This window comes from Pistacia vera, unplaced genomic scaffold, assembly GCF_008641045.1.
Source record: "Pistacia vera cultivar Batoury unplaced genomic scaffold, PisVer_v2 Contig705, whole genome shotgun sequence".
NCBI classification, from domain to species: domain Eukaryota; kingdom Viridiplantae; phylum Streptophyta; class Magnoliopsida; order Sapindales; family Anacardiaceae; genus Pistacia; species Pistacia vera.
The window spans coordinates 143,776-167,028 of NW_022196563.1; the positions used below are offsets into that span (position 1 = coordinate 143,776).

Consider the following 23,253-nt stretch of genomic DNA (forward strand, 5'->3'; position numbering starts at 1 on the left):
TAAAGAAATTTTACAAAAACCTCCATATAAAGTGATGTGTCAAAAAATGAATGAAAGAGTGAATTTAATAAGTTTGACTTTTTATTTCACTCTTTCATTCATTTTTTGTCACCTTACTTTTTATAGAAATCTTCGTAAAATTTCTTTGTAAATATAGTATTATTGAAAAATTATTTTATTCCGACATTTTATCAGAGAAAAAAAAATGATTTTTCTAGTGATAACTGATAATTTGTATTACGAAATGAAAAGTTTTCTTGTAGTAAAAAGAATGATCCATTAGAGTTTGGAGTTTGAACTTTGATGTATTCCAAGGCATAGTAAAAGTTGCAGCTCCAATTTGGTTTCCTGGAGTAAAACACTTCCTTCATATTCAGCCATTAAGAGCTCAACAACTGGCTGCCATGGTTCAATTTTTCAGATTCTCTCAGCTTTTTCATTTTTTTCTCTGTGACAGACAATGTAACACTTTTCAATTTTTTCTCTGTGACAGACAAATGTAACCTCCCTCACTCATCTTCTTCTTTTAATGTCAGATTACACAAAAATTGAAAGAAAGAATTTAACTCTGCACTCAAAAAAACAAATTAACTGTACAGTTGGTTAGTAAAAACTAGGGAATGCAGTTTTGTGAAAATAGTATCTACAGACGAAAAGTCAACATCAAAACCATAGCTCTGCCCTCCATACTGCACATACAAGTAATCTTTAGGAGACGAAGGTAGGGGCAAAATTTGAGAAATTTCAGGTAACTCTGAGGTTGGTGGTGAAGGGACGTCTCTCCTTTTCAAAGAATGGTAAACATCAGCTAAAAGAAGCCAAATAAGATCAGGGTCTATGGATGCAAGTCCATACAAGGCATTTATCGATGCATCCCTCAACCCCACCATGCCGCTATAAGCTATTCCCACGACTAGACCACTGACCTTCTTGAGGACAACCTCCAATGCTGAAGCACTCCTTTTGTTTCGAGACAAATCGGCAATCATATTGAGCATTGCAACTTGAACTTTCAAGTTGGAGGCTTCAGCCACAGAGTCTTCAGCAGAAATGGATGTGGTTCGATAGGGAAGTTGCAAAGGCACTTTTTTATCTTTCAATTTGGGGTTTTGCACAAATGGAGATGCGGATAGAAGTCTCCAGAAGTGGGGGCCATCAGTCTGGAAGCGGCGTGAAAAGAAATCCCCTCCACAGATTTGCACCACATTGCTTACTACACTTAGACATCTCCGGACGGTCTGTTGTTATAGGGTTAAAAGAATCTCATTATCAGTATAGAAAATTTTTTGTGTATGAAAAAAGGAATTGTTAAAGAATGAGAACTCACCACTGGGTTTTTACTTTGGACACAAACAACCAAAAGAGGCCATATTTTGTTCATTGCTGGTAGCAATCTGTTCTCGTCAGGCCCTTCTTCAACAGCTTCCATGTTATCTAGAAGATGATACAATGCTCTTGAACGAAGCACTTCTTCAATTTCTACTTTAGTTTCCTTTTCATGCTTATAAGCTTCTTCCACTTTCGCCAGTGTAACAATGCCATCCTGAAAAGAATGTTTATCATATAAATGCATACAATTTAAGCACTTTTTGTTTAGTATTTCTTATTAGAGTATAATCTTGGTTAATTATAAGAGAGAGTTCAAGTTTTGTCCACCATAAATACAGCTGGAAATTACCTCAACTATATCCAATGCTACCAAGCAAGCTGCTTGTTTCATTGAAGCTATAAGTGGAGTTGCAGTAGTTAAACACAAACCAGCAATAGACCCAACTGTTTGTCTATATCTTTTCGAATCATTCAAGTTGAACAAAACACTCTCCCATTCTTCTACAAGCATAAGTTCATCACCAAGATAAGTACCAGTGCAGCTTATGTTAGTCAGCATGAGCTTTCACAACATACAATGTAATTCGCTAATTTCAAACAAAAAGTAGATGACATGATGAAGGAGAAACAAAATGATATTTGTAGAAGGTAATCCTTGAATCCATAATTACCTGATTCTATGTCAGATATACTAATGTCATTGTCATAACATGATCCTGCTTTCTCTTTATCTTCCCTGTCAGTTATTTTGGACTTGACACATGTAAGATAGGATTCAGCTTTAATTGGCAATGAACTTGCCTCAAGCTTTGATGCCTTGATGATTTCTGCTACAGCCTAAAAGCAAAATATTGTAGAATTTAGACCATCTTTGCTTGCCCCTTCTTACTGGGGAGAATTAATGATGCAGTACAACAGAATATGTATGGCAAAAGAGATATGACCTTTAAGAAGGAGACAGTTAAATCAGGATGCTGATACCTGCCAAGGATCTCAAGTTCCTGTGAAACAGAGCGCATCTGCACAATTGAACGATTACAGAAATTAATCATCAAGTATAACGGTCTATAGAAGAGTCGAAGATAATTCTTTAACAATATAAAAAGGTAAAAAGAAAATAGCTACTCCTTTAAATTAGAAGACTGAGATAAATAATTTCTAAGAAAACAAAGAATTCTATAGAAATGGATGAACATAAAAAATAAAAACAAAAGTTAGAAAACCTATGATCTAAGGTGAAATTAAAAAAAAAAAAAAAAAAAGGAAACAGAAGAGAGAGAGAGAGAGTGTGTGTGTGTGTGTGAGAGAGAGAGAGTAACCAATAAAAATAACCTGGAAAAAGAAACAGAAAACAAAATTCACTATGCATTAAAAAAATATGAATGAACCTGAAAAGGCATCAAAATCTAGTGAGGGTAGGTCATACCGGTTCTTCCAGTAAAGGTAATATTTTGTTAGCTATTCCAATGTAGGAAAGCATCGCAGCAAGCACATTGGGCACATGTGGGTTAAGATCTAAATGACGTAATTGTCGACATATAGAATCAATTACATAGTCTGCATTTGCTAAAACCAAGTTTCCAACCTGCAAAGTAGTAATATACTAACAGTTACGAACCATCATATTGAGTTGAAAAGGAGATTATTCATAAAAGCTCACCGTTGTATAGCCTGATACGGAAGCAAGAACATGTAAAACAGCATCAGAGGCGCTCCTAACTTGGAAGTTGGAACATATAAGATTCTCCATCAACAGATAAAGAGATGAATGAAGAAATCCACTAGAAGCAAAATCTTTTCCAAGGCACAGAGCAAAGATACCAATTCCGTCGATAATGACCTGTTTGAGAGAATCAAAGGGAAAATCAATTCTTCATACTTATGCTCAGCACTGACAAGCAGATGAAAATTTAATAAAAAAATTTGCACAACTGGTAGGGGAAAGTGCAGTTTCCTGGTGTAGCATAGCAGTGTCATGAAAAAAGTGCATAGTAATATCTTCAACTTCTCCATCAGATTGTAAAAGCAAAGACTTATGATCCAATGGAAGATCCCATACTTCAGGAGAGAGATACTCGTGTATGATTTTACCAATGCATTCAATCAAGTGACTTTTGTCACTCTTTTGCTGTTTAATCTTCCAAATAGGTTCATCAAGATTGGACGGCTGAATATCAGTCAGTTCTGTGTCCAATTCCTGAACCTCTTCTCTTCTTGCCCTGAACTTTTGAAACATTCTAGTGAAAGTATCGACTGCTTGATCTGATACACCAAATATCATCTCATTTATGATACATGCTGCAGTGCTGGCCTGATGTAATAACTGACCTGAACCAGTTCGATTATACCAAGACTGCCAGCTCTCTTTATTGTACTCCCTCACACGAACCTCAGCAACCAATTTACGCATGTAACCCAGTGGAATATCAGTAATAATCGATAAGTGCCCTTCACTTTTTATGTCTAGCAACAAGCAACAGCAGAGGTACTCGGTGTCAGTACAACACAAATGGAAGAGAAGTTCAATAAAAAAAAAAAAAAAAACGATATAAGAACTCAAGAGTCGAAATAACCTGGCATTAAAGATAAACCTACAAGTCTAAGAGTTCCTGCAAGCGCCTGATATAGTTTCCCATTGCCAACAGAAACAAACCAAGGTGGCATTCGTGGAAGTTCATATACTTTCTGCTCAGTCTCTGGTGGGTACTGACTATCTTTTTCCTGAACATCTGTTAACCTTGAGACACCAGATGGAACAGAACCTGTGAAGGTCTGCCCGAGATTGGTAAAATGAGCGCCAGCTTTGAGCTCCGCAACAGAGTGAATAAATCCCTTTGAAGATGATCTTGCTAACATAAGCTTGTTAAGAGAACCAGCAAATGCCGAATTTTGATTAAGACAAAGAGCAAAAACATCCAAGAACCTTGCGGCTGTCACCTACACTCCATACAAGAACATATTACAAATGTGCTATAAACAATTAAAATCACACTTGTGCTAAAAAAATCTGAACAATTTGAAACTGATATTAAAATAGAAGCTACAACATAGCAGAGAAAGGTACAATAATGCTCATACTTTTGACTAAATAATCAAGAAGATGGTAGTTTAAATTTTTCCTCCAATTTTAGGTATTGCATTTTCAGAGTATTCAAAGTGCAAGAGACATTAGTTAATTATTACACTTATAAAATATCAATATATCTTAGAAGACAAAGATCACTTGAGTTAGAAGATAAATAACCCTATATATTGTAAATATTAGGGATGTAAGCACATACAGGAGATTGAAGTTGATCCAACATAAATTGAGGACCAGAATAATATATAACTACAAGTAATTGCTGTGCATGTGAAAGCGCAAGTGAATCCTCATTTCCCAGCACCACCTTTGGAAGCTTTTCAATGAGCCTATTTGAGACAACAAAACTTAGAATTTATAGAAAAACCCCTTCTACGTAAGAAGTGTTCTTGAAACAGAAAGTCCGATCAGATAAAAGTAAAAACCTGTTAAAAACATCCAAAATATCTAGCTTCATGTGATGTTTCCCCTTTGGTGAGAATAAATATTCAAGAAACTCCTGGGCAGCAGCAGAAATATCTTCATAGTCATCAACAACCAAAACACATAAGCACTCCTGCACAGATAGCAGCATAAAACAATCAAATACAAATACACAGGCAATCAAAAAGAGTAAAAGTATTCATTGAACTGCATGAAATGTTGGAAATGCGATTACAAGGCAAAGCCTTCTCATACTCGGAACTAAAACATAATAAATGATACAGGCCAAACAGACAAGTTGATTAAACATAGCGTTTCAAGCATCGGCTGAGGGCAACCAAAACAGCAACAGTTACAGATAGTTAGAAATTTATGACAGTATACATTGCAAAATATTTAATGATCTTGGGCAGACAAAAGTTATGACACTTCTTCACAGACAATCATGGTATTCCTTTTTCAAATCTCTCAGTCTCCAACTCATTCCTAAAATGAGGGCATTCATATTCGTGCTGTGCCAGCAGAAACACACCATATAACATAATCACTTAGAGCTAGCACACACAGCCCAAAGTTCAGTGAATTAATTCTAGCTCCCAGCTTACCAAAAGCATCAATCTGCTGTCCTTCAGCGTGTAACTGCACTTTGATAACAGACCTCGTATTGCAGCAAGAAGTCCTCCTCGTACCTTCCTAGCTGGATGAGCACAAATCTGCGAATCAAGTTAAAAATTATTCCATGGAAAAAATTGAAAGGGGTTACCAAAAACTTAGTGAGTGCAGATGGCAGTACTGCAACCTCAAGAAAAAATAATACAAAATCAGATGTATGAACTAAGAACATACATGAGGAAAAGTTGCACACAATAGTTTGTTCACATGTCCGGAGGTTTTCTCAATCCAATCTTTAGAGCGATCCACATGCAAGGATCCCATTCCCTTCACAGAATCAGTGCTCCTCTGCTCCTTGAACTCAGATTTGGGAGTAACCGTTTTTATTAGTTGACCACTTGTATCTTCTTCAACAGTTTTACTCTGACCTTGAGCTTTAATAGGCAACTGACGGAGCTCCTCCATAATCGAATGCACTGATTCATAATTCTTCAAATCAATACCAGATATGACATTTTTGGACATATTAAGGCCAGATAAATTAGCATCATCCTCAAGGACTATCATAAGATATTCAGCTAATCCCCTGATTGCTTGATCAATAGCTTCAACACTTCCACCAGCCCCACTTATCATCGTTTTTGATACATGCAAAACTTTGGCAAATTGACTAACTACACCAGGTAAAAAGAAAGCCAATGCGTCTGCAGTACCTACCTGCAAAGCGACCACCAAAATCAACTCAATATATATATATATAAGAAAGGAAAAAAAAAAAAAAAAAAACTTTTCATGAAAAGCTACAGCAGTAATTTCTTTGCTATAAAACATAAGCTAATATATTTTTTATCTAACCACCACATTATACGACAAGAAAGTTTATGTTTTTACAGAATTAATAAGGCCAGTAACTCAACTGAATTTGTGAAATAGTTTTATAAATGATGATCTCAAATTATCTCAACAATAGGATGCCAAAGGAAAATTTAACATACTAATCCCACAAAGAATGCAAATTTTTCTTCTTAAAAAAGAAGGATAATCTAATTAAAGTGAAGTATTTAATGTTCTACATGGTGGGCAAATTGAGTTGAAGGGAAAATTCTGAAGAACATTTAGTGATAGAAAAACAAAGACAACAATAAGTCATACATTAAAACTCCTCACCGCTAGTGTTTGCTAAATAAGTCATACACTAAAATCCCTCACCATTAGTGTTTGCTAAATACTGCAGAATTACCTTAGCGACAAGTACGCGTAGGGTCAGAAAGGCTTCAATACGGAGTTTTCCACTTCCCCGATGTCCACGTGCAGCCTCAGTATCTGCAGCCTTTGCATAAACCCCATCATTAATTTTATAGAAAGAAACAGATAATTGCATGAAGGATTCTAAATAAATCAATTGTCATATGAAAGAAGACAATAGTGTACTTTGAGAAGAAGTGATAGCCACTGTCCAACAGCAGCTGAAGCCTTTTGTGACTGCAAAAATGTAACTAAGCATTCTCCTGATACTGAAGCTCCAGTAACTGGTGTTCGCAAGTTTCTGTGCTCTAACAGCTCAGGCAAACCCAAAACTTGTTTACAGAAGCAGGAGCTATCAAAGCACGGATGTAAACTCAAAAGCATAGCCCTGAAAGATTTGATCACTCCTTCACGAAACTCTTCTGAAGCCTCGGATGGAGACAGCAAAGCTGCATATGTCAGTTTCTTCAGCACCACAACCATCTGCCGAAGCACATGCACACACCCACACTCATGTTAAAACACATTGTCACATAACATAAGCACCCCAACTTATAAGTTCCACCTTAACCAACTTAGCAACATGAACGTATACCACCATACATACAAGAGCTTTCTTCAACAACCACATATAAGGGGCATAAATTCTCAACGAAACAAACTACTTAAATTCTATTAGGCCAAAAAAACAAAGCGCAAAACACTTACCACTTCTCAAATTGTAACAATAGTCAATAGCCGATCAAATAACACATTTTGACATAAATTCATGAGCAAACAACCCAACATAAACTATAAGTTCCATTTGAGATTGCACCAAAACAAAATGTCACATAACAAACCACCCCAGCCTATACAAGCTCTCTAAAACAACCCAATGTAAGGGACATCAAGTCTAAATTAACAAGCTCTACCCTTCCGAACCGAAATCACATCAAAAGCCGACCAAACAACCACAATGTGACATAAATTTACCTAAAAATATAGCAACATAAGAACGAACCTGATCAACAGAACCTAACTGACACTTGCTGAGAAGCTCCTCTAAACATTTAAGCACATCTTCGGCTACTCTATCGCTCACTTTATTCATTACACTTTCCTTCACAGAGCTTCTATTTTCAACCGCAGCATCCAATAGAAGCAGCAAAGGGAACAAGGTGTAGCTGAAACAAACACAGTTAAAATCAAATTAACATAACAGGAAACAACAAAATTAAAAACTAAAACTTTAAAAGAACCCCCATAGATTGAAGAAAAATATAAATGGCTTTACTCGAAGAAGGGCTGGAGAGAATGAGACGGTGCGATTTGAAGGAGTTGAAGGAGTGAAGAGAGTGAAGAAGAGCGTTTGCTAGAGTTCTTGGAAATTTCAAGGAGGTCTAAGCAGTAGGCTTGTAGCTGAGAGAACACGTGGCTTGTTTGTGCGTCTTCATCGGTGAAACCGACAGTCAGATTATTGGAACCTTCTTCTTGTTGTGGTTCCATGAGAAGAAAGGAAGAACAGAGAGAAAGGAAGCGCGAAATTGACGAGTCGTAGAAAATGGGAGAAGATAGTCATTACACAGAAAGCTAGGTTTAAATATTCTTTTGATTACATAATGAACCCCCTAATTTTTCGCGTTTATTTTAGATCCTTATACTTTCAAAATATATGCAAGAACAAGAGGGGGAGAGTCCCATCCCAATCCCATGCCTCACAAAATGAGGAAAATATGATACTTATTATTTAGTATCGACTAGATAATATTATAAATCGGCTCAACCTTGAATATATAATAATAAAGTAAAATATAAATTTGATAATAANTAAACTCAAAAGCATAGCCCTGAAAGATTTGATCACTCCTTCACGAAACTCTTCTGAAGCCTCGGATGGAGACAGCAAAGCTGCATATGTCAGTTTCTTCAGCACCACAACCATCTGCCGAAGCACATGCACACACCCACACTCATGTTAAAACACATTGTCACATAACATAAGCACCCCAACTTATAAGTTCCACCTTAACCAACTTAGCAACATGAACGTACACCACTATACATACAAGAGCTTTCTTCAACAACCCCATATAAGGGGCATAAAATCTCAACGAAACAAACTACTTAAATTCTATTAGGCCAAAAAAACAAAGCGCAAAACACTTACCACTTCTCAAATTGTAACAATAGTCAATAGCCGATCAAATAACACAGTTTGACATAAATTCATGAGCAAACAACCCAACATAAACTATAAGTTCCATTTGAGATTGCACCAAAACAAAATGTCACATAACAAACCACCCCAGCCTATACAAGCTCTCTAAAACAACCCAATGTAAGGGACATCAAGTCTAAATTAACAAGCTCTACCCTTCCGAACCGAAATCACATCAAAAGCCGACCAAACAACCACAATGTGACATAAATTTACCTAAAAATATAGCAACATAAGAACGAACCTGATCAACAGAACCTAACTGACACTTGCTGAGAAGCTCCTCTAAACATTTAAGCACATCTTCGGCTACTCTATCGCTCACTTTATTCATTACACTTTCCTTCACAGAGCTTCTATTTTCAACCGCAGCATCCAATAGAAGCAGCAAAGGGAACAAGGTGTAGCTGAAACAAACACAGTTAAAATCAAATTAACATAACAGGAAACAACAAAATTAAAAACTAAAACTTTAAAAGAACCCCCATAGATTGAAGAAAAATATAAATGGCTTTACTCGAAGAAGGGCTGGAGAGAATGAGACGGTGCGATTTGAAGGAGTTGAAGGAGTGAAGAGAGTGAAGAAGAGCGTTTGCTAGAGTTCTTGGAAATTTCAAGGAGGTCTAAGCAGTAGGCTTGTAGCTGAGAGAACACGTGGCTTGTTTGTGCGTCTTCATCGGTGAAACCGACAGTCAGATTATTGGAACCTTCTTCTTGTTGTGGTTCCATGAGAAGAAAGGAAGAACAGAGAGAAAGGAAGCGCGAAATTGACGAGTCGTAGAAAATGGGAGAAGATAGTCATTACACAGAAAGCTAGGTTTAAATATTCTTTTGATTACATAATGAACCCCCTAATTTTTCGCGTTTATTTTAGATCCTTATACTTTCAAAATATATGCAAGAACAAGAGGGGGAGAGTCCCATCCCAATCCCATGCCTCACAAAATGAGGAAAATATGATACTTATTATTTAGTATCGACTAGATAATATTATAAATCAGCTCAACCTTGAATATATAATAATAAAGTAAAATATAAATTTGATAATAACTATACATTTATCTTCTTTTAAAAGAATGTGATCCTTAATTTACTCGAAAGATGAATATACGTATTGAATAATATCATGAAATTTTTGTAATTAACTCTTTTTATAACTAAATTAAACTTAAGCTAGTCAAAACCAAACAGAAGCATGCTTGTTGGACTCACCTAATGATTGTGCATATTTTTAGTATCGTAGGATTTAATTTAATTCAAGATTTCAAGTTAACATTATAAGGGGTTCTTCAATCCTATTTTAAAAATCGTTTGGGCTATAAGTCCAGTAGACCTTTGTAACTAATGGTTCGGAATATGGGCTAACAAAATAAGGGCATTTTCTGAATTTAATTCTAGTGCTCAAACCACACCCACTTAATTTGGATTTTTTCTAACTTGGCCCAGTTTTAAGATGACCTAAAAAGAGTTCGAATAAGTAAAATGGGCCGATTCATTTCAGTCCATTAATAAAATGTTCAAGGATGTCAGAAAGAGTTTTGAGAATAAATTATACCACACATACACCCTATCCATTTATTTAGCAATCTCATTTGTATTTTATATCTTTTATTTTTATTATCATGTTACCTTCACTCAAACATAAATTTAAAGCTTTTTAATAAATCGTTACGCTTTATCAACTTAATTTTTTTACTTAAACTTTTACACTAATTTTCTGCCATCAAACCATTACAATATACGGTATACGAGTTGCTAAGATAACAAAAAAAAAAATGAATAACTACATCCAACTTCATTCTCACATCTGTGAATTTGCTAAGTAGACCTAGGCATTTGGGACCGGGCCCAAAAAACCGGTCCTAAGACCAGTCCTCACAAGGACCGGTCCTAGCTCAAACCCCTTTGCCTTTTTTTCCAAAAGCCTCCTAGATAATATCCAAAAACCCCACATAAATTTTAAAATTGACCAAAGTATTGAGTGATAAATTGATATTTTACAAAATTAAAAAAATAATAATAATTACACATAGCACATGACCGTTGATATTTATTTATTTATTTATTTTTAAATTAATTAAAATTTTACTAATCTCCCCCTAAAAATTACATAACCCCCTATATAAATTTTTTGGCCCAAATATAAAAAAAGTTGGGGAGGGGGGAATAAATTTTCTAGGCTCATAGGACCGGTCCGAGCCCTTAAATTTTTCATGGGCCTGGGACATGAGTGACTGGTCCCAAATGGGACCGGTCCCAATTGAGCCCAAACCCGAACCCGGTTGGGACCGATCCTTGCCGAAGTCTTTTGCTAAGTCAAAAAAATTGGGAAATGGGTGGCAACCACTTTGGAATTATTCAATTTTAAGACAAAATATTTTAAAATTTGCCTTAAATAGAATTGGTTTAAAATTTTAATGTTCAAAGAATTGGATTAAGTCATAATGAAATAGAATTTCTTTACCTATAACTTAGAAATATGGATAACCTATCTATGAAATTATCAAATACTAAATTCCTCATGTTGGTTTAGTTCTTACTGAATGAATATAGTTAAGATGGCACTCTCCATGTTTTATTAAATTGTAAGATCTACAAAGATTGAGAGTGTATGAATTAATATGATTTTATTTTATGTGTTATGACTAGTGATGAGTTTAGGCGTGTAATCGAGTCAAGTATTTGGTAAATCAAACTCGAGTATTTGGTAAATCGAACTCGACTCGATTGCTACAGTACCAAATTTGAGTTCAAGTCTAAGAAATCGAGATCGAACTCGAACTCGGTACTTGAAATTGGAAATCAAATTCGAATTCAAGTTCATATAATCAAGTTTTTTTCTAGTTTTCATCGAGTTTCAGTCGAGTTTTGTTTGTGTTTTAATCGAGTTTGAGTTTGAACTCGATTTCGAGCTCATCTAACAGGGGTGGATTTATAAATTTTATAACTTTTAAATTACATATGACCCCTATTACTTTAAAAATTATCAACTTAACCATCGAGCTTGGAAATACTCCCGAACATATCAAGTCGAGTTCTATTGTAATCAAACTCGACTCGATTAAGTACTCGAACTTGAACTCGACTTGACTAATTTCGAGTCGAGTTCGAGTAGCTCATGAGCAACTCGACTCAATATTCACCCCTTGTGATGACCTAAGAACAAGCACAAAATTGCATCTAATTATCAAGAAAAAATCAATCTATACTCTTTCAACTAAGTATGATTAGGTTAATCATCCTAAAACAAATTTGACTTTTTACTTCATAAAAAATATTTAAAAAGGGGCAAATTTCAATTACCCCAGAAAGATGAATAAGTCTCAAAAGTCTTAATAATTTTGGATGAAAACTCTATAAGATTATCAAAAGCCTATCTGATAAAGAGTATTTAATAGTTTTCCAAATCAATCCCTCGAAAACGGGTAAAATAAACAACATAACAACATCCTATTATAAGATAGTGAATTTGGAAATTGCATGTACAAAAGGAAACCCATTTGGGACAAGATTAGATTTTATTAAACGCTAATTCATGCAAACAAAATTGGTTGTTACGTGACTGTCCCACAAGTACATAATAGGACAATAATTTTAGATCCCAATAGCGACCTTTTCTTGTTTCATCCATTCACTTGAACCACTTCTTTGTTGCTTTAGGCCAAATCAAGAGTTAGTAAAAAATCATTTTCTTTTTTACAAAATAATTTCTTGTAAGAGTATCCAAATGGGTTTGTACTTCAAGCTTTTCTGCTTCAAATATTCAAAGTGTAGGGACCCAGAAAAAGTAATTTATAAGAAATAAAATTTTGATAGCTGTTAGTGGAGAATATCACCAACCCACTAGCTATGCTTGATTAGTCATACTATGAATAGTTCATATTTTGTTTGTTTTTGCTCAATTTAAAATTGTTTTTTTTTTTCTCAATTTTAGGATAATTAATTAATTAAATCATATCCCACCTAAAAAAAGAGGCAAATATGTTAATATCAAGTTAGGAGTACCAACTACAATGTAGACAAGTGAAAAGGAAGTTGATTTTGATCTTGACATATATTGTTCAACTTACTAAGTTTGATGAATTATTATTATTATTATTATTATTATTATTATTGTTGGTAATCAAGGTGTTCAAGCCAGCTTACACCTCAACTAATCCCTAGAGTTTATTGAACATGTTATAAGTCTAATGGGTCAAGTAAGTAACAAATGTGGTAGATGACTACTTTGTATGACTTGAACACAAGGGCTCCGTTTGGTTCACTTTTTTGCAGTTTTTAGAAAAGTTTTCTAAAAAAAGTTAAAAAAAGTTAAATTGGGCGGGTATTACGATGTAGGATTTGAAAATTAATAAAAATACCACCTATGTTTGTTTATTTACTAAACACCCCTATAATAAAACTTTGAAAGTTAACAAAAATACCCCCAACCCACCTATTGAATAATCACAGCCGGCCACCACCACCGAAGGGTGGTCGGAGTCCTAGTATCGGCGAATGACCGGCTGGATCTTGCCGGTTATGCGCTGATCTGGCTGACAAAGGCCAGATCTACAATGGCCAGATCTGGTCGTATTTGCTCGTCAACAACGGTCAAAGATATGGCCATCGTTGACGTATGGTTACGACCAAAGATCTGGCCTTTTCTGGCGCACTACCGACTAGATTCAGCCGGTAGTGCACCATTATATCAGATTCCGACCAACTTCCGACAATGGTGGCAGGAATCTGGTATAATGTGGGTTTAGGGGTGTTTTTGTAATTTTGAAAAAATTATTTAGGGGTATTTAATTAAATTAACAAATTTAGGGGGTTTAAAAAAATTAAATAATATTGGATAATATTGTGAGTTTTTTTGCATTTTACTGTTTAACTTTTTTGGGAATACTAATAATAGTATTCCCAATTGGCAACCAAACGGAGCCAAGATCTCTAAGTTACCTAGAGTCTTGTCATCCAACCACAAGTTAAGAGGTTTTTATTATTATAATAATAATTATTATTATTATTAGATGGCAAAATTGAGAGAACTGTGACAGTTGTCAAAGAGATAATTGAATGATTTGATCATTGATTGTTACAATTTTCTTAAACTCTTAGATTTTTTTTTTTTTTATTTTTCATATTTGGGTTTAATTTTTCTGGCTTTGAGGGCTTGAAAGAGATGGTTGAATAATGCTAATTTGTGTCCATAAATCGTGATGGATTTACACATGGCTATAATTATTTAGACCACTCTTTGAACCAAATAGTGCATGTTGACTAAGTTTAGATTCTTTTTAATTTCAATAACATTACAAACATCAATTCTTTCAATCATTAATTTGCATAGCAATGTTTTTAGAACATCCTTGAAGCAATACAAAGTTTAATACTCAGAAAGGGTTTATTTCATATAACTTGTCGATTAATATTATTAAATGTGTCGATGTTTATCAGAAAGTATTGTATATCTCCTATGATTAGTAAAGGTTTTACATATTTTTTTTATAATTGTTGGTATGTTTAATATTAATGGATCTCATTTTAGGTATATGAAATAAACACGATGGCACTTGTTTCACATACCCCTTTGTCAAAATTATGAAATTGATATTGAAATCCAGAGGAGCCATACAATTTAATTCACTTAAAGATGATCAAGTAATATGGAAACGTCCAACTCAAAAATAATGAAGAGGAAAATGACAAGCCACTTGAGTTGCACCTAATATAAATTAATGTTTTTGGCAAATTTCAATCACAAACTTCCTCCAGGTTGAGTAAACATAAGGAAAATAGGTAAAGAGTTTTTCAACTCCTGTGAATAGCAACAACCACCTGAACCTTATATTTTGTTTTATGGCATGCAAACCAAGTCAAATTGACTACATAACTTATACAATTCCTCTACGTTTTTGGCATAACTTATATTTAATTTGCCAAATTAATGTTTTTGGAAAATTTCAATCACAAACTTCCTCTACATTGAGTAAACATAAGGAAAATGGATAAAGAGTTTTTCAACTCCTGTGAATAGCAGCAATCACCTGAACCGTATATTTAGTTTTACGGCATGTAAACCAAGTCAAATTGATTACATAACTTATACAATTCACATTTCAACAATCTTAACATTCATATTTTCAAGGTGTAGAGACCTAAACATATCATATATTAAGAGGAAAAGCATCACCAACCCACTCAGAAATCTTTGAAAATTTCATGTTTGAATGATGAATAGTTTGCTTTTTCTATGATTTACACTGCATTTTAAAATACATGTACGATGAATGTGTATCAAATCCATCATACATCATATAGGCCTAATTTAAGTATTAAGTTAGAAAAGAAAAAAAGAAAAAAACACTTTCTAATGTATATATGAAACTGGTCAATTTTAACAAGCTGATCTGATCCAAGAACGACTGACTTGTAACACTGTAAAAAAATTTATTCAGAAAACTGAACTGTGTGGTGATGAAATCCATAGTTGAAAGTAACTTATGCCGGGGTCAACTTCTGGTTTCAGCAGTGTCTCATAAGTTTCTCGGATTAGTGGTTGAGTTTCAGCTTCATTCTTTGCTGAATTTTCTTGGTTTTGATCTTCTGTAGTCTCCAAACCAAGTTCGGATTCTAAGTAACGAAACCATTCCCTGCTATCGACTTCATTGTTGTTATGTGCATCTCGGGTGCTTGAGCTTTGGCTTGCCTCCACTTCATGTACTAATTGAGGTTCTTCATTAGATTGGAATGGCTCTAAGCCATCTAACATGTTCCAAAAATCTAAATCTGACTCCAGTGGAATTTCAAGCACACTATTCGGAATGTCTGGTTTATTCACCTCTTCTAATGTGTTTATATTAAACTCAGACGGTTCACTGAACTCGAAGAGTAATGAATCTGTCATGTCATTGTCATTAGGCCTTGCAGCATCCACTTGGCTAGAATTTGAGAAACTGGAGTTATGGGAAGAACAAGAAGAAGTTGGTACTTGTTTTTGCATCTCCTTGGTGGAGCTGTTTTGTGTTAATTCTTCTGTTTCTAAATTTTCCAATACTTTCTCCACTGCTGCCATGTTATCACCTGCTTCGCGAGGCCTTTTGGGCGCGTGACCCTCGTCCCATTGATGCTTATCAAGGTTACTATCTGCACTCCTTTTGCCAGGTGACTTAAACGTGCTAGATGAAGAAGAGGAACATGAAGTCAATGAGGATTCCTTGGATTCCTGATCTGTATTAGCATCTTTAACAGCCAATTTTTTCTTCAAATGAGTGTTCCACACATTCTTAATCTCATTATCTGTTCTTCCTGGCATATAAGATGCAATTTTTGACCACCTGGAAAATTAATTTGCTACAACTTGTCAGGGCAAGACAATTCACTAACAGCAAAATTAATTTGAACTTAAAACAAGTTTCTGCTGCGCACTTACTTGTTCCCCAGAGTTTGATGTAACTTCATTATAGTCTCCTCTTCCTCTTCAGAAAAGTTCCCTCTCTTCACATCAGGTCTGAGGTAATTAATCCATCGCAGACGGCAACTTTTACCGCAACGCAACAGTCCTACAAGACGATCAAAGAAAAACAATGAGAACTTGAATCTTACTTTGTCAAAGCACAAAAAATAAATCCATTATGCAGTCCTTTTCATTGAAGTCCACATTTTCTACCTTTAACTTGTGTATTGTTTTATACGAAATTTTAGTACTCTAATAGCTTTGAAAATTTCCCATAACTCAATCATTTACACAATATTCTCTCCTCTTGCATAACTTCCATTTTAGTATGAAGATAAAGCTCTGTATATTAGCCAGCAGAACAGGGCTCATGGCATTGTGATGTGACCACCATTTAAGAAATTAATTGCCACAAAATTTAGGTAGAAAATAGAATTCAATCTGTCTGCACTGTTCAATTACAAACCATTTGGTAGTAAAGTCGGTTACGTAATGATATAGCGAATTAGTGACTGGTATGTTGTTTAACCGATGTTTTCCATCAAAAGACTTGGAAAGTGAATTTTTTTTTTTTTTTTTTTTTTTTCCATATATGTCACATGACATATATTCAAAAGGTATAATTCTCTCTTTAAATTGTCCGATAATTACGACGTTTAAGACCACTAAAGAAAGGGATGTAAGACACTGTAAATTGTATTGTGTCACTGTAATTACCACTTTTGGACCGTCCTATTTATACCAAATATGCATTACACAAACTAAACGAGATTTCAGAATCAATTTTTTAGGTAAAAAGTTTATAACTTTTGTCTTCTTGGTGATATTTGGTGAGCTTCTGCATACTGTGAACAAGCAATGAAACAGTACCAACAAATGAACCAAACCTGAAAAATGAAACCCAGATGTGTGGAAATGCAGAAAAACTGAAGTTAATGAAACAAACTAACCAGCTTGTTTAGGGAGAGCCCTCCAATTATCATGGCCATGTTTCTGAATAAAAGTGATGAGTCTCAAGTCCTCTGCAGGACTCCAAGGACCTCTCTTAACTTGACTCTTATCACAACATGGTGATCTTCCTTTCCCCATGATGAAGATGATGATGATGATCAAAAGTTGTTTACTCTCAACTCAAAGAAGCAAGAATTTTAACACATAATATTGGACTCACCCCATATCACCCTCTACCTTTCTCTCTATATATATAGAGAGAGTTTGAGAAAGAGAAAGAGAGAGCAATAGAGACAAAAACTAGTTGTACTTGTAGGCCACAAGAGTCATGCCATGAATAAGCAAATTAAGCCTGTGAGGCAATAAATAGGAAAAAAAAAAAAATCTTTAAAGATTACTATTTATGTTACAAATTAATTCCATTAATTAATTATTTTATTTATTCATTGTCATGTAGTTGGATTAGTCTTCTCAAATTCATAGAGTTTCTCCACTTTAAGTTACCAGTTTTCTTTATTTCTCTTTATATTTTAAATTTATATATTTTTTTTTTTCCTTGTTTTGAAGACATTAGTTTATACAGAAAGTATGCTATGTTAGTCAATAGGGGTTGAATTTCTATCCTTTTATTCACAAACTGTGTTGGTTTTATGATGTCATAATATTGATACGTGAACAATCTCATCATCTCATATTTTCACTCCCGTGGTAACACGTCGAATATTTTTAAAACCGTCAACCGTAATAGTGATTATTAATTAACACAAAATAAAATTTAAAAGTATGTGACATTTTTTCATTGACAATATCACATATGAGACGATGAGTTCATTCCCACATAAACCTTTTTGGTTCAATGTTTACAATATGTTAGTAAGAGTGATGGATACTTTTTTTAAGTTTTTGTTTGTATCTTGCCAGTCAAGATTTAATGCATTATTCAGTTTCATAATTCCTAGCCATATATTCATTGAAATATGTCATCTTTATAACGTAGAAATATCATATATTTTAACTTCTCAAAACATTATTTAATGTTTCGAGAAATACTTACATGAAACAGTCTCATCATCTCATATTTTTTGCTGACGTAGTAAAATCGTCTAATTAAACAATGTCATATATAGTTAAATCTGTGAGTTTTATTAATTACCTATTACGATGGTAATTATTAACAGAAATTAAAGTTTAAAAGTACATGATATGTATTTATTGAATGGTTTTACAAATGAGATGACAAGATCGATCTTACATAAGCTTTGAGAATACTTACATGAGACGGTGTCGTCATCTCATTTTTTTTATTTTTTTATTTTTTGGTTGATGTAATAAAACTGTCTAATTATAATACAATATCAAATATAATTACATATATAACATGTTTTAGTTGTATCTTGCCATTTAAGATTAAATGCATCCTTTCAATTTCATTTAGTCTATCTTGCAAATTTGGCAACAACCACAGCAGGGTTTGTTGCCAATTCAAGCCAAGGAGAATTAATGTGTTGTAAATTTTATCACAATTTATTAAAAATTGGGTTAGTATCAATGTATCATTATCCCCCATAATAAAAAATTAATAAGGGTAGTTTCCAAATATATAATATGATTTTAAATTGTTTATATTTATAAGATAGAGATATATACACCTCTAAAAGAATAGGCCACCAAACTGAATTTATTTATTTATTTTTTTTTTTTTTAGAGTAAGTGAAACAATTTAATGTGTCACCATTTTGTCGAGTGTGGATGTTTGACAATTTTGGATTTAAGTAATTAATTGATTAAAGATATCCTCAAGGGGAGGTTTGAGATAATCAAATTTTTCCAATGTAGGTTAGACTAATATTATAGTTTGACTCATTCTTAGTAATCACTAAAGTCTTGACTCCAATTTCTGATGAAATGGGTTTAGTTTCAGATGTTATATCAACGATGAGAGACAGTCTAAAATGAAATTATTAGTAATCCATTAGATTCAAAGCTTGATGTCTCACCAATATAACAAAGACTGTAGTCTACAAATGGGAGTCTTTCAAACAAATTTTCACATTGGAAAATGAAATCTTCTTTTTTCACACTGAGTGTTGAATTGAGATGAATATTGTTGCCAATTGTTGAAAATCTTATTAAAATTGAATTTAATTCATTTAGTTTTCTTACAACGGATTCAAATCTCTTTATACACCTCTATTTTGATACCATGTTAAGTAATTATTTGAAGTAATAATATATAATATAAAAATCTTCTTAAATCAAGCACTTGTTAATTTTATTTTATATATATATATATATAATCAATCATTCTTCACCAAATCGAACCAAAATATTCGAAATAGTTTGTAAGTGTGAAATGTTTCCTTTTACATAATATTAAACATTTTGATAACCTTAAAACACACATTTTGATTGAGAAAAAAAAGGAAGTCAAATTAGTTTTGTTGTTGAAAATTTAAGGGTTAAATGTGAACTACTTGTCGGCTCATCAAAAAATATGTGGTGTAATGTAAACAAGTGGAATTATATGTAAATATTTCTACTCTTTTAAAAAACAAGTAAAATGTTTAAAGCATTGCAGCTATTAATTATAAAGAGTATGTGTTGTAATTACGATGCTAACGTTGTTTAATTAATTAGCTGCTAATTAATTAATTAGCTTAATTGTGCCTCAAAGAACATATCATGTCAACCACTTGTGTTATTGTTTACTAATCTAATCAATGTTTTAGGTTTACGATTAATGATAATCACTTGACTAAATGTATATGATTATTATTTTTTAAGTATTTCTAGTCTCGTGTTAGTTGAACTAAAAGTAAAAACCTCATCCGTGCACACATCCTTTACCATTCAACCATTCTTTCAAATTATATCTAAAACTTTGAAAATCTGCACTCTGATCGGCCAATAATAATGACCTCGTATTAATATCATATAATATATATAGAAGATTAAACCTAATGTAATATGAAGCTGACTAAGAGAGAGTTAGTTATGTCACCCCCTGAATCTTCTCTTTAAATTTTGCAAAACTAACGTTAATACCCTCAAAATAGTATAAGTTAATTAAAAAAAAAAAAAAAACAATGAAATAGTAAAAATGACATTTTGAATAATCAGTTGACAAACTGTTTTGATCAAATGACTAACCATTTTTACATTTGAGAATTGTAACGGTACCAAAACAACCAACCATTTGACAAAACTTTCAATCGTTTGTCTAAAACTGTTAACCGTTTGACCAAAACAATTAACAATTTATTCAAAATATATTTTCTCTCTTGTGAACCATTAACATTTACCTGAAAGAAATATCATTCGAGGGTAGCAACATTTTTCGTGCCAAACCTTAAGGGTGACATTGTAATAAACCCTTAATTAGATTCAAATTAGGTCAAATATAGACCACAAACATACTTCCTAACCAGTAGCAAATGAAAACCCATTGTTCTTGGTTTTATTAATTAAATCTAGCTATAAATAAAGCAATAAGTGGAATGTTGTGAGATTCATGGCGTGCATGATCAAAACTCCACCATGAATTAATTGAATTAAGATCAGAAATTAAACCAAATAATTAATAAATCACATTGAGCTAGTCTTATGATTTAGGTGACCAGCTCAAGTAAGTTTGGCTTTGAAAATAAGAATAGACATAAACAAATGCACTTTTATAGGTTAAAATTATGCCAAACCCTGCCCCATGCAATCTAACAAGTCTAACCACATTTGATAAAGACACAGCAAAAGAATTGGATTATAAATTAAATTAATATGCCTTTAAGTTCTATGTTAGGGAAACTAACATAATAAAGCTTTTACCATTTGGTACCTAATCTTGACAAAATCTTTTGGGTTAGTAGTGAGTCCCTTTCCATGAATGACTTTTGTTTGACTACCAAACTAAACAGAGATTAATTAAATTAATTAAGAGAGTGCATAAGCTTAAGATAACATATGCATGACGAGTGTATTATGTTATGTGTTGTGTATAGCTTTGCATGGAGCCATTTGGAAATTGGGTTGGCTAAAAAAGTCGACTATTTGAACTGTACATTGCTTGAAACTCGAGGCTAGGTACAGATTTTCCTAGCACACGAGTGCTTGTTTATTTTTTCTTTCTTATAAGAGTTCAAGTTTGACAAGATTTATGAAATCATTTCACGTAGATATTTACTTTAGGGTTTGTTCACATTGTTTTTTTAATTGGGATGGAAAATGTGTAAATATATAAATTACTTATTCTTTGTTGCACCTGTAGCCAAGGCCGTCTCAAGAACATTTGTGACCCTAGGCAAGAGTTACTATAGGAGTCTTCTAATAATATAAGCATATATTAAAAAAATTATTTCAAATTTATTTTTCTTGCCTTTTAAGATGCAAAATCACTAGAAGAGGTGGACGACGACCGGTGAGCTAACAGGGTCAGGTTGGTGGGGGGTTCTGGAGAGTAGATGCTGAAGAAGCGATGGGTGGTGAAATGAGTGATTTTCAATGCCAGGATTGACCTAAAAAGGCTTGAGAATTCGTGGCCCAAAAGGTATCGGCGATTGGCGGAGTAAACAGATGAGGTATGATAGGGGTTTTGGTGAGAGGGCTGAGGGGAGGAAGATAGTGGTGTCGGGGAAGGCCAACAACATTGAGTACATGTCGGAAATGGCTATTGCGTGCGATGGAGTTGGGTTGCAAGATTCGTCAAAAATTGGCCAAATCGAGGGCTATCAAGGCTGGGAAAACACTTGAGAAATGATAAAGTGATGATTCTAGTCGATTTTCTCACCAAAATTGACCGGAATCAACTCCAAATGGCCAATGGCGAAAGAGGGGTGGAGATGATTTATGTGAATGTCGAATTTTGGGATTGAACTGGGGGTGAGTAATTTGAGACATGTAAATGACTATTTTAGCCTTTCATTGTTAAAAGAAATTAAACGTGTTAATTTAAGGGTGTAAATTGGAATATATGAAACTAGAAGTACAAACTTGCTATTTCGTTAAACTTTGGGTGGGAATATATGTAAAAAGTTTACAATAAATTTGAGTCTTTTTGGCTTTTTTTTGTAGGGGAGGGGGGAGGGGGCGGCGACATTGAGCCGACCTGGATAAGAAATTATACACAATTTTCATGTTTGTAATATATTCATAAAAATTTATAAAAAAAATTGGGCCCTAGGCAGGTGCCTACCCTTGAGCCGGCCCTACTTGTATCGGTAACCATGTTCTTGTAACAAGAAATTGCAATGAAATGTGACCAATACTATATATTCTTTGAAATGTTGATGAGTTTTGATTTAACATTCGACGATGTTATTATATATATATAACACAATACTCGTAATATATTACTACTATCTCCACAAAAAGTTGCTCTGTACTGAAAAGACTTCCTTCAACATCGGTACACAATGCTTCTACTAATGTAATTGAGCTTCGCAGTTCATGTGTTTATCCAATTAAATTTGTCAATTTTTATTTGAATAACATAATAGATGCATTTGGGTTTAATTTATATATTATCAGTATAAAAAGATTAATTGGAAAGTTATTTTGTGGGTGCATGCATTTGTATGGAGTGATTAGTCCAAAATGTAGACAAAATCCATGCCTGCTAAAGCCTTTCATTTTCCAAACTCAATGGAAATGACATTGATTAGTATAAATGTGACATGTCTTAGCCTGTTGTTGGTAAGGATTAGACCTTTAACAAATGATTTAACTTAACCGATAGAATTCTCCATTGGCCACATGTTTACTACCACGTCGAATCTCAAACATTCTAAATTCATATTTTCACATGTTGCGTATCGTCATCATCACTTCAACAGCATGATGCATGGCTAGCTACCTTCACTGTTTTCAACTCTCTTGTTTGTTGCATGAGAATGGCAACACTTTAATTCATTACATTGCCACTGCCATTAATTTAATTTTATGTTTTTGATGCTTACCCAAGTTAATTCTTCACTCCCCCAC

General features: G+C 33.8%; 2 protein-coding genes across 2 annotated transcripts; both read right to left on the minus strand.

The window, feature by feature from the left end:
- Nucleotides 1-406: 406 nt before the first annotated feature.
- LOC116114265 lies at nucleotides 407-9,680 on the minus strand. The gene is made up of 17 exons (XM_031400426.1): nucleotides 9,409-9,680; nucleotides 9,136-9,298; nucleotides 6,878-7,174; nucleotides 6,687-6,776; nucleotides 5,681-6,163; nucleotides 5,440-5,547; nucleotides 4,837-4,967; nucleotides 4,611-4,740; nucleotides 3,903-4,266; nucleotides 3,284-3,792; nucleotides 2,990-3,169; nucleotides 2,756-2,914; nucleotides 2,274-2,348; nucleotides 2,001-2,166; nucleotides 1,679-1,830; nucleotides 1,328-1,543; nucleotides 407-1,238 (listed from the first exon to the last, which is right to left on the minus strand). Exons 1-17 carry the CDS (start codon nucleotides 9,618-9,620, stop codon nucleotides 588-590), a joined length of 4,086 nt encoding a protein of 1,361 aa, XP_031256286.1. The 5' UTR covers nucleotides 9,621-9,680; the 3' UTR covers nucleotides 407-587.
- A 5,549-nt stretch (nucleotides 9,681-15,229) lies between these two features.
- LOC116114264 (transcription factor MYB63) lies at nucleotides 15,230-17,598 on the minus strand. The gene is made up of 3 exons (XM_031400425.1): nucleotides 17,280-17,598; nucleotides 16,306-16,435; nucleotides 15,230-16,210 (listed from the first exon to the last, which is right to left on the minus strand). The coding sequence occupies exons 1-3, from the start codon at nucleotides 17,416-17,418 to the stop codon at nucleotides 15,328-15,330; spliced, it is 1,152 nt and encodes a 383-aa protein (XP_031256285.1). The 5' UTR covers nucleotides 17,419-17,598; the 3' UTR covers nucleotides 15,230-15,327.
- Nucleotides 17,599-23,253: the final 5,655 nt, after the last annotated feature.

What these genes read in the sequence shown, in the direction of transcription:
- LOC116114265 (XM_031400426.1), bottom strand. Translation starts at nt 9,620, where the DNA reads ATGGAACCACAACAAGAAGAAGGTTCCAATAATCTGACTGTCGGTTTC. An exon ending in AGTTAGGTTCTGTTGATCAG is followed by an intron (nt 7,175 to 9,135) that starts GTTCGTTCTTAT and finishes GTGCTTCGGCAG; the next exon opens with ATGGTTGTGGTGCTGAAGAA. An exon ending in TCCAAAGTAAAAACCCAGTG is followed by an intron (nt 1,239 to 1,327) that starts GTGAGTTCTCAT and finishes CTATAACAACAG; the next exon opens with ACCGTCCGGAGATGTCTAAG.
- LOC116114264 (XM_031400425.1), bottom strand. Translation starts at nt 17,418, where the DNA reads ATGGGGAAAGGAAGATCACCATGTTGTGATAAGAGTCAAGTTAAGAGA. An exon ending in GGCTCTCCCTAAACAAGCTG is followed by an intron (nt 16,436 to 17,279) that starts GTTAGTTTGTTT and finishes ATCGTCTTGTAG; the next exon opens with GACTGTTGCGTTGCGGTAAA. An exon ending in CATCAAACTCTGGGGAACAA is followed by an intron (nt 16,211 to 16,305) that starts GTAAGTGCGCAG and finishes TTAATTTTCCAG; the next exon opens with GTGGTCAAAAATTGCATCTT.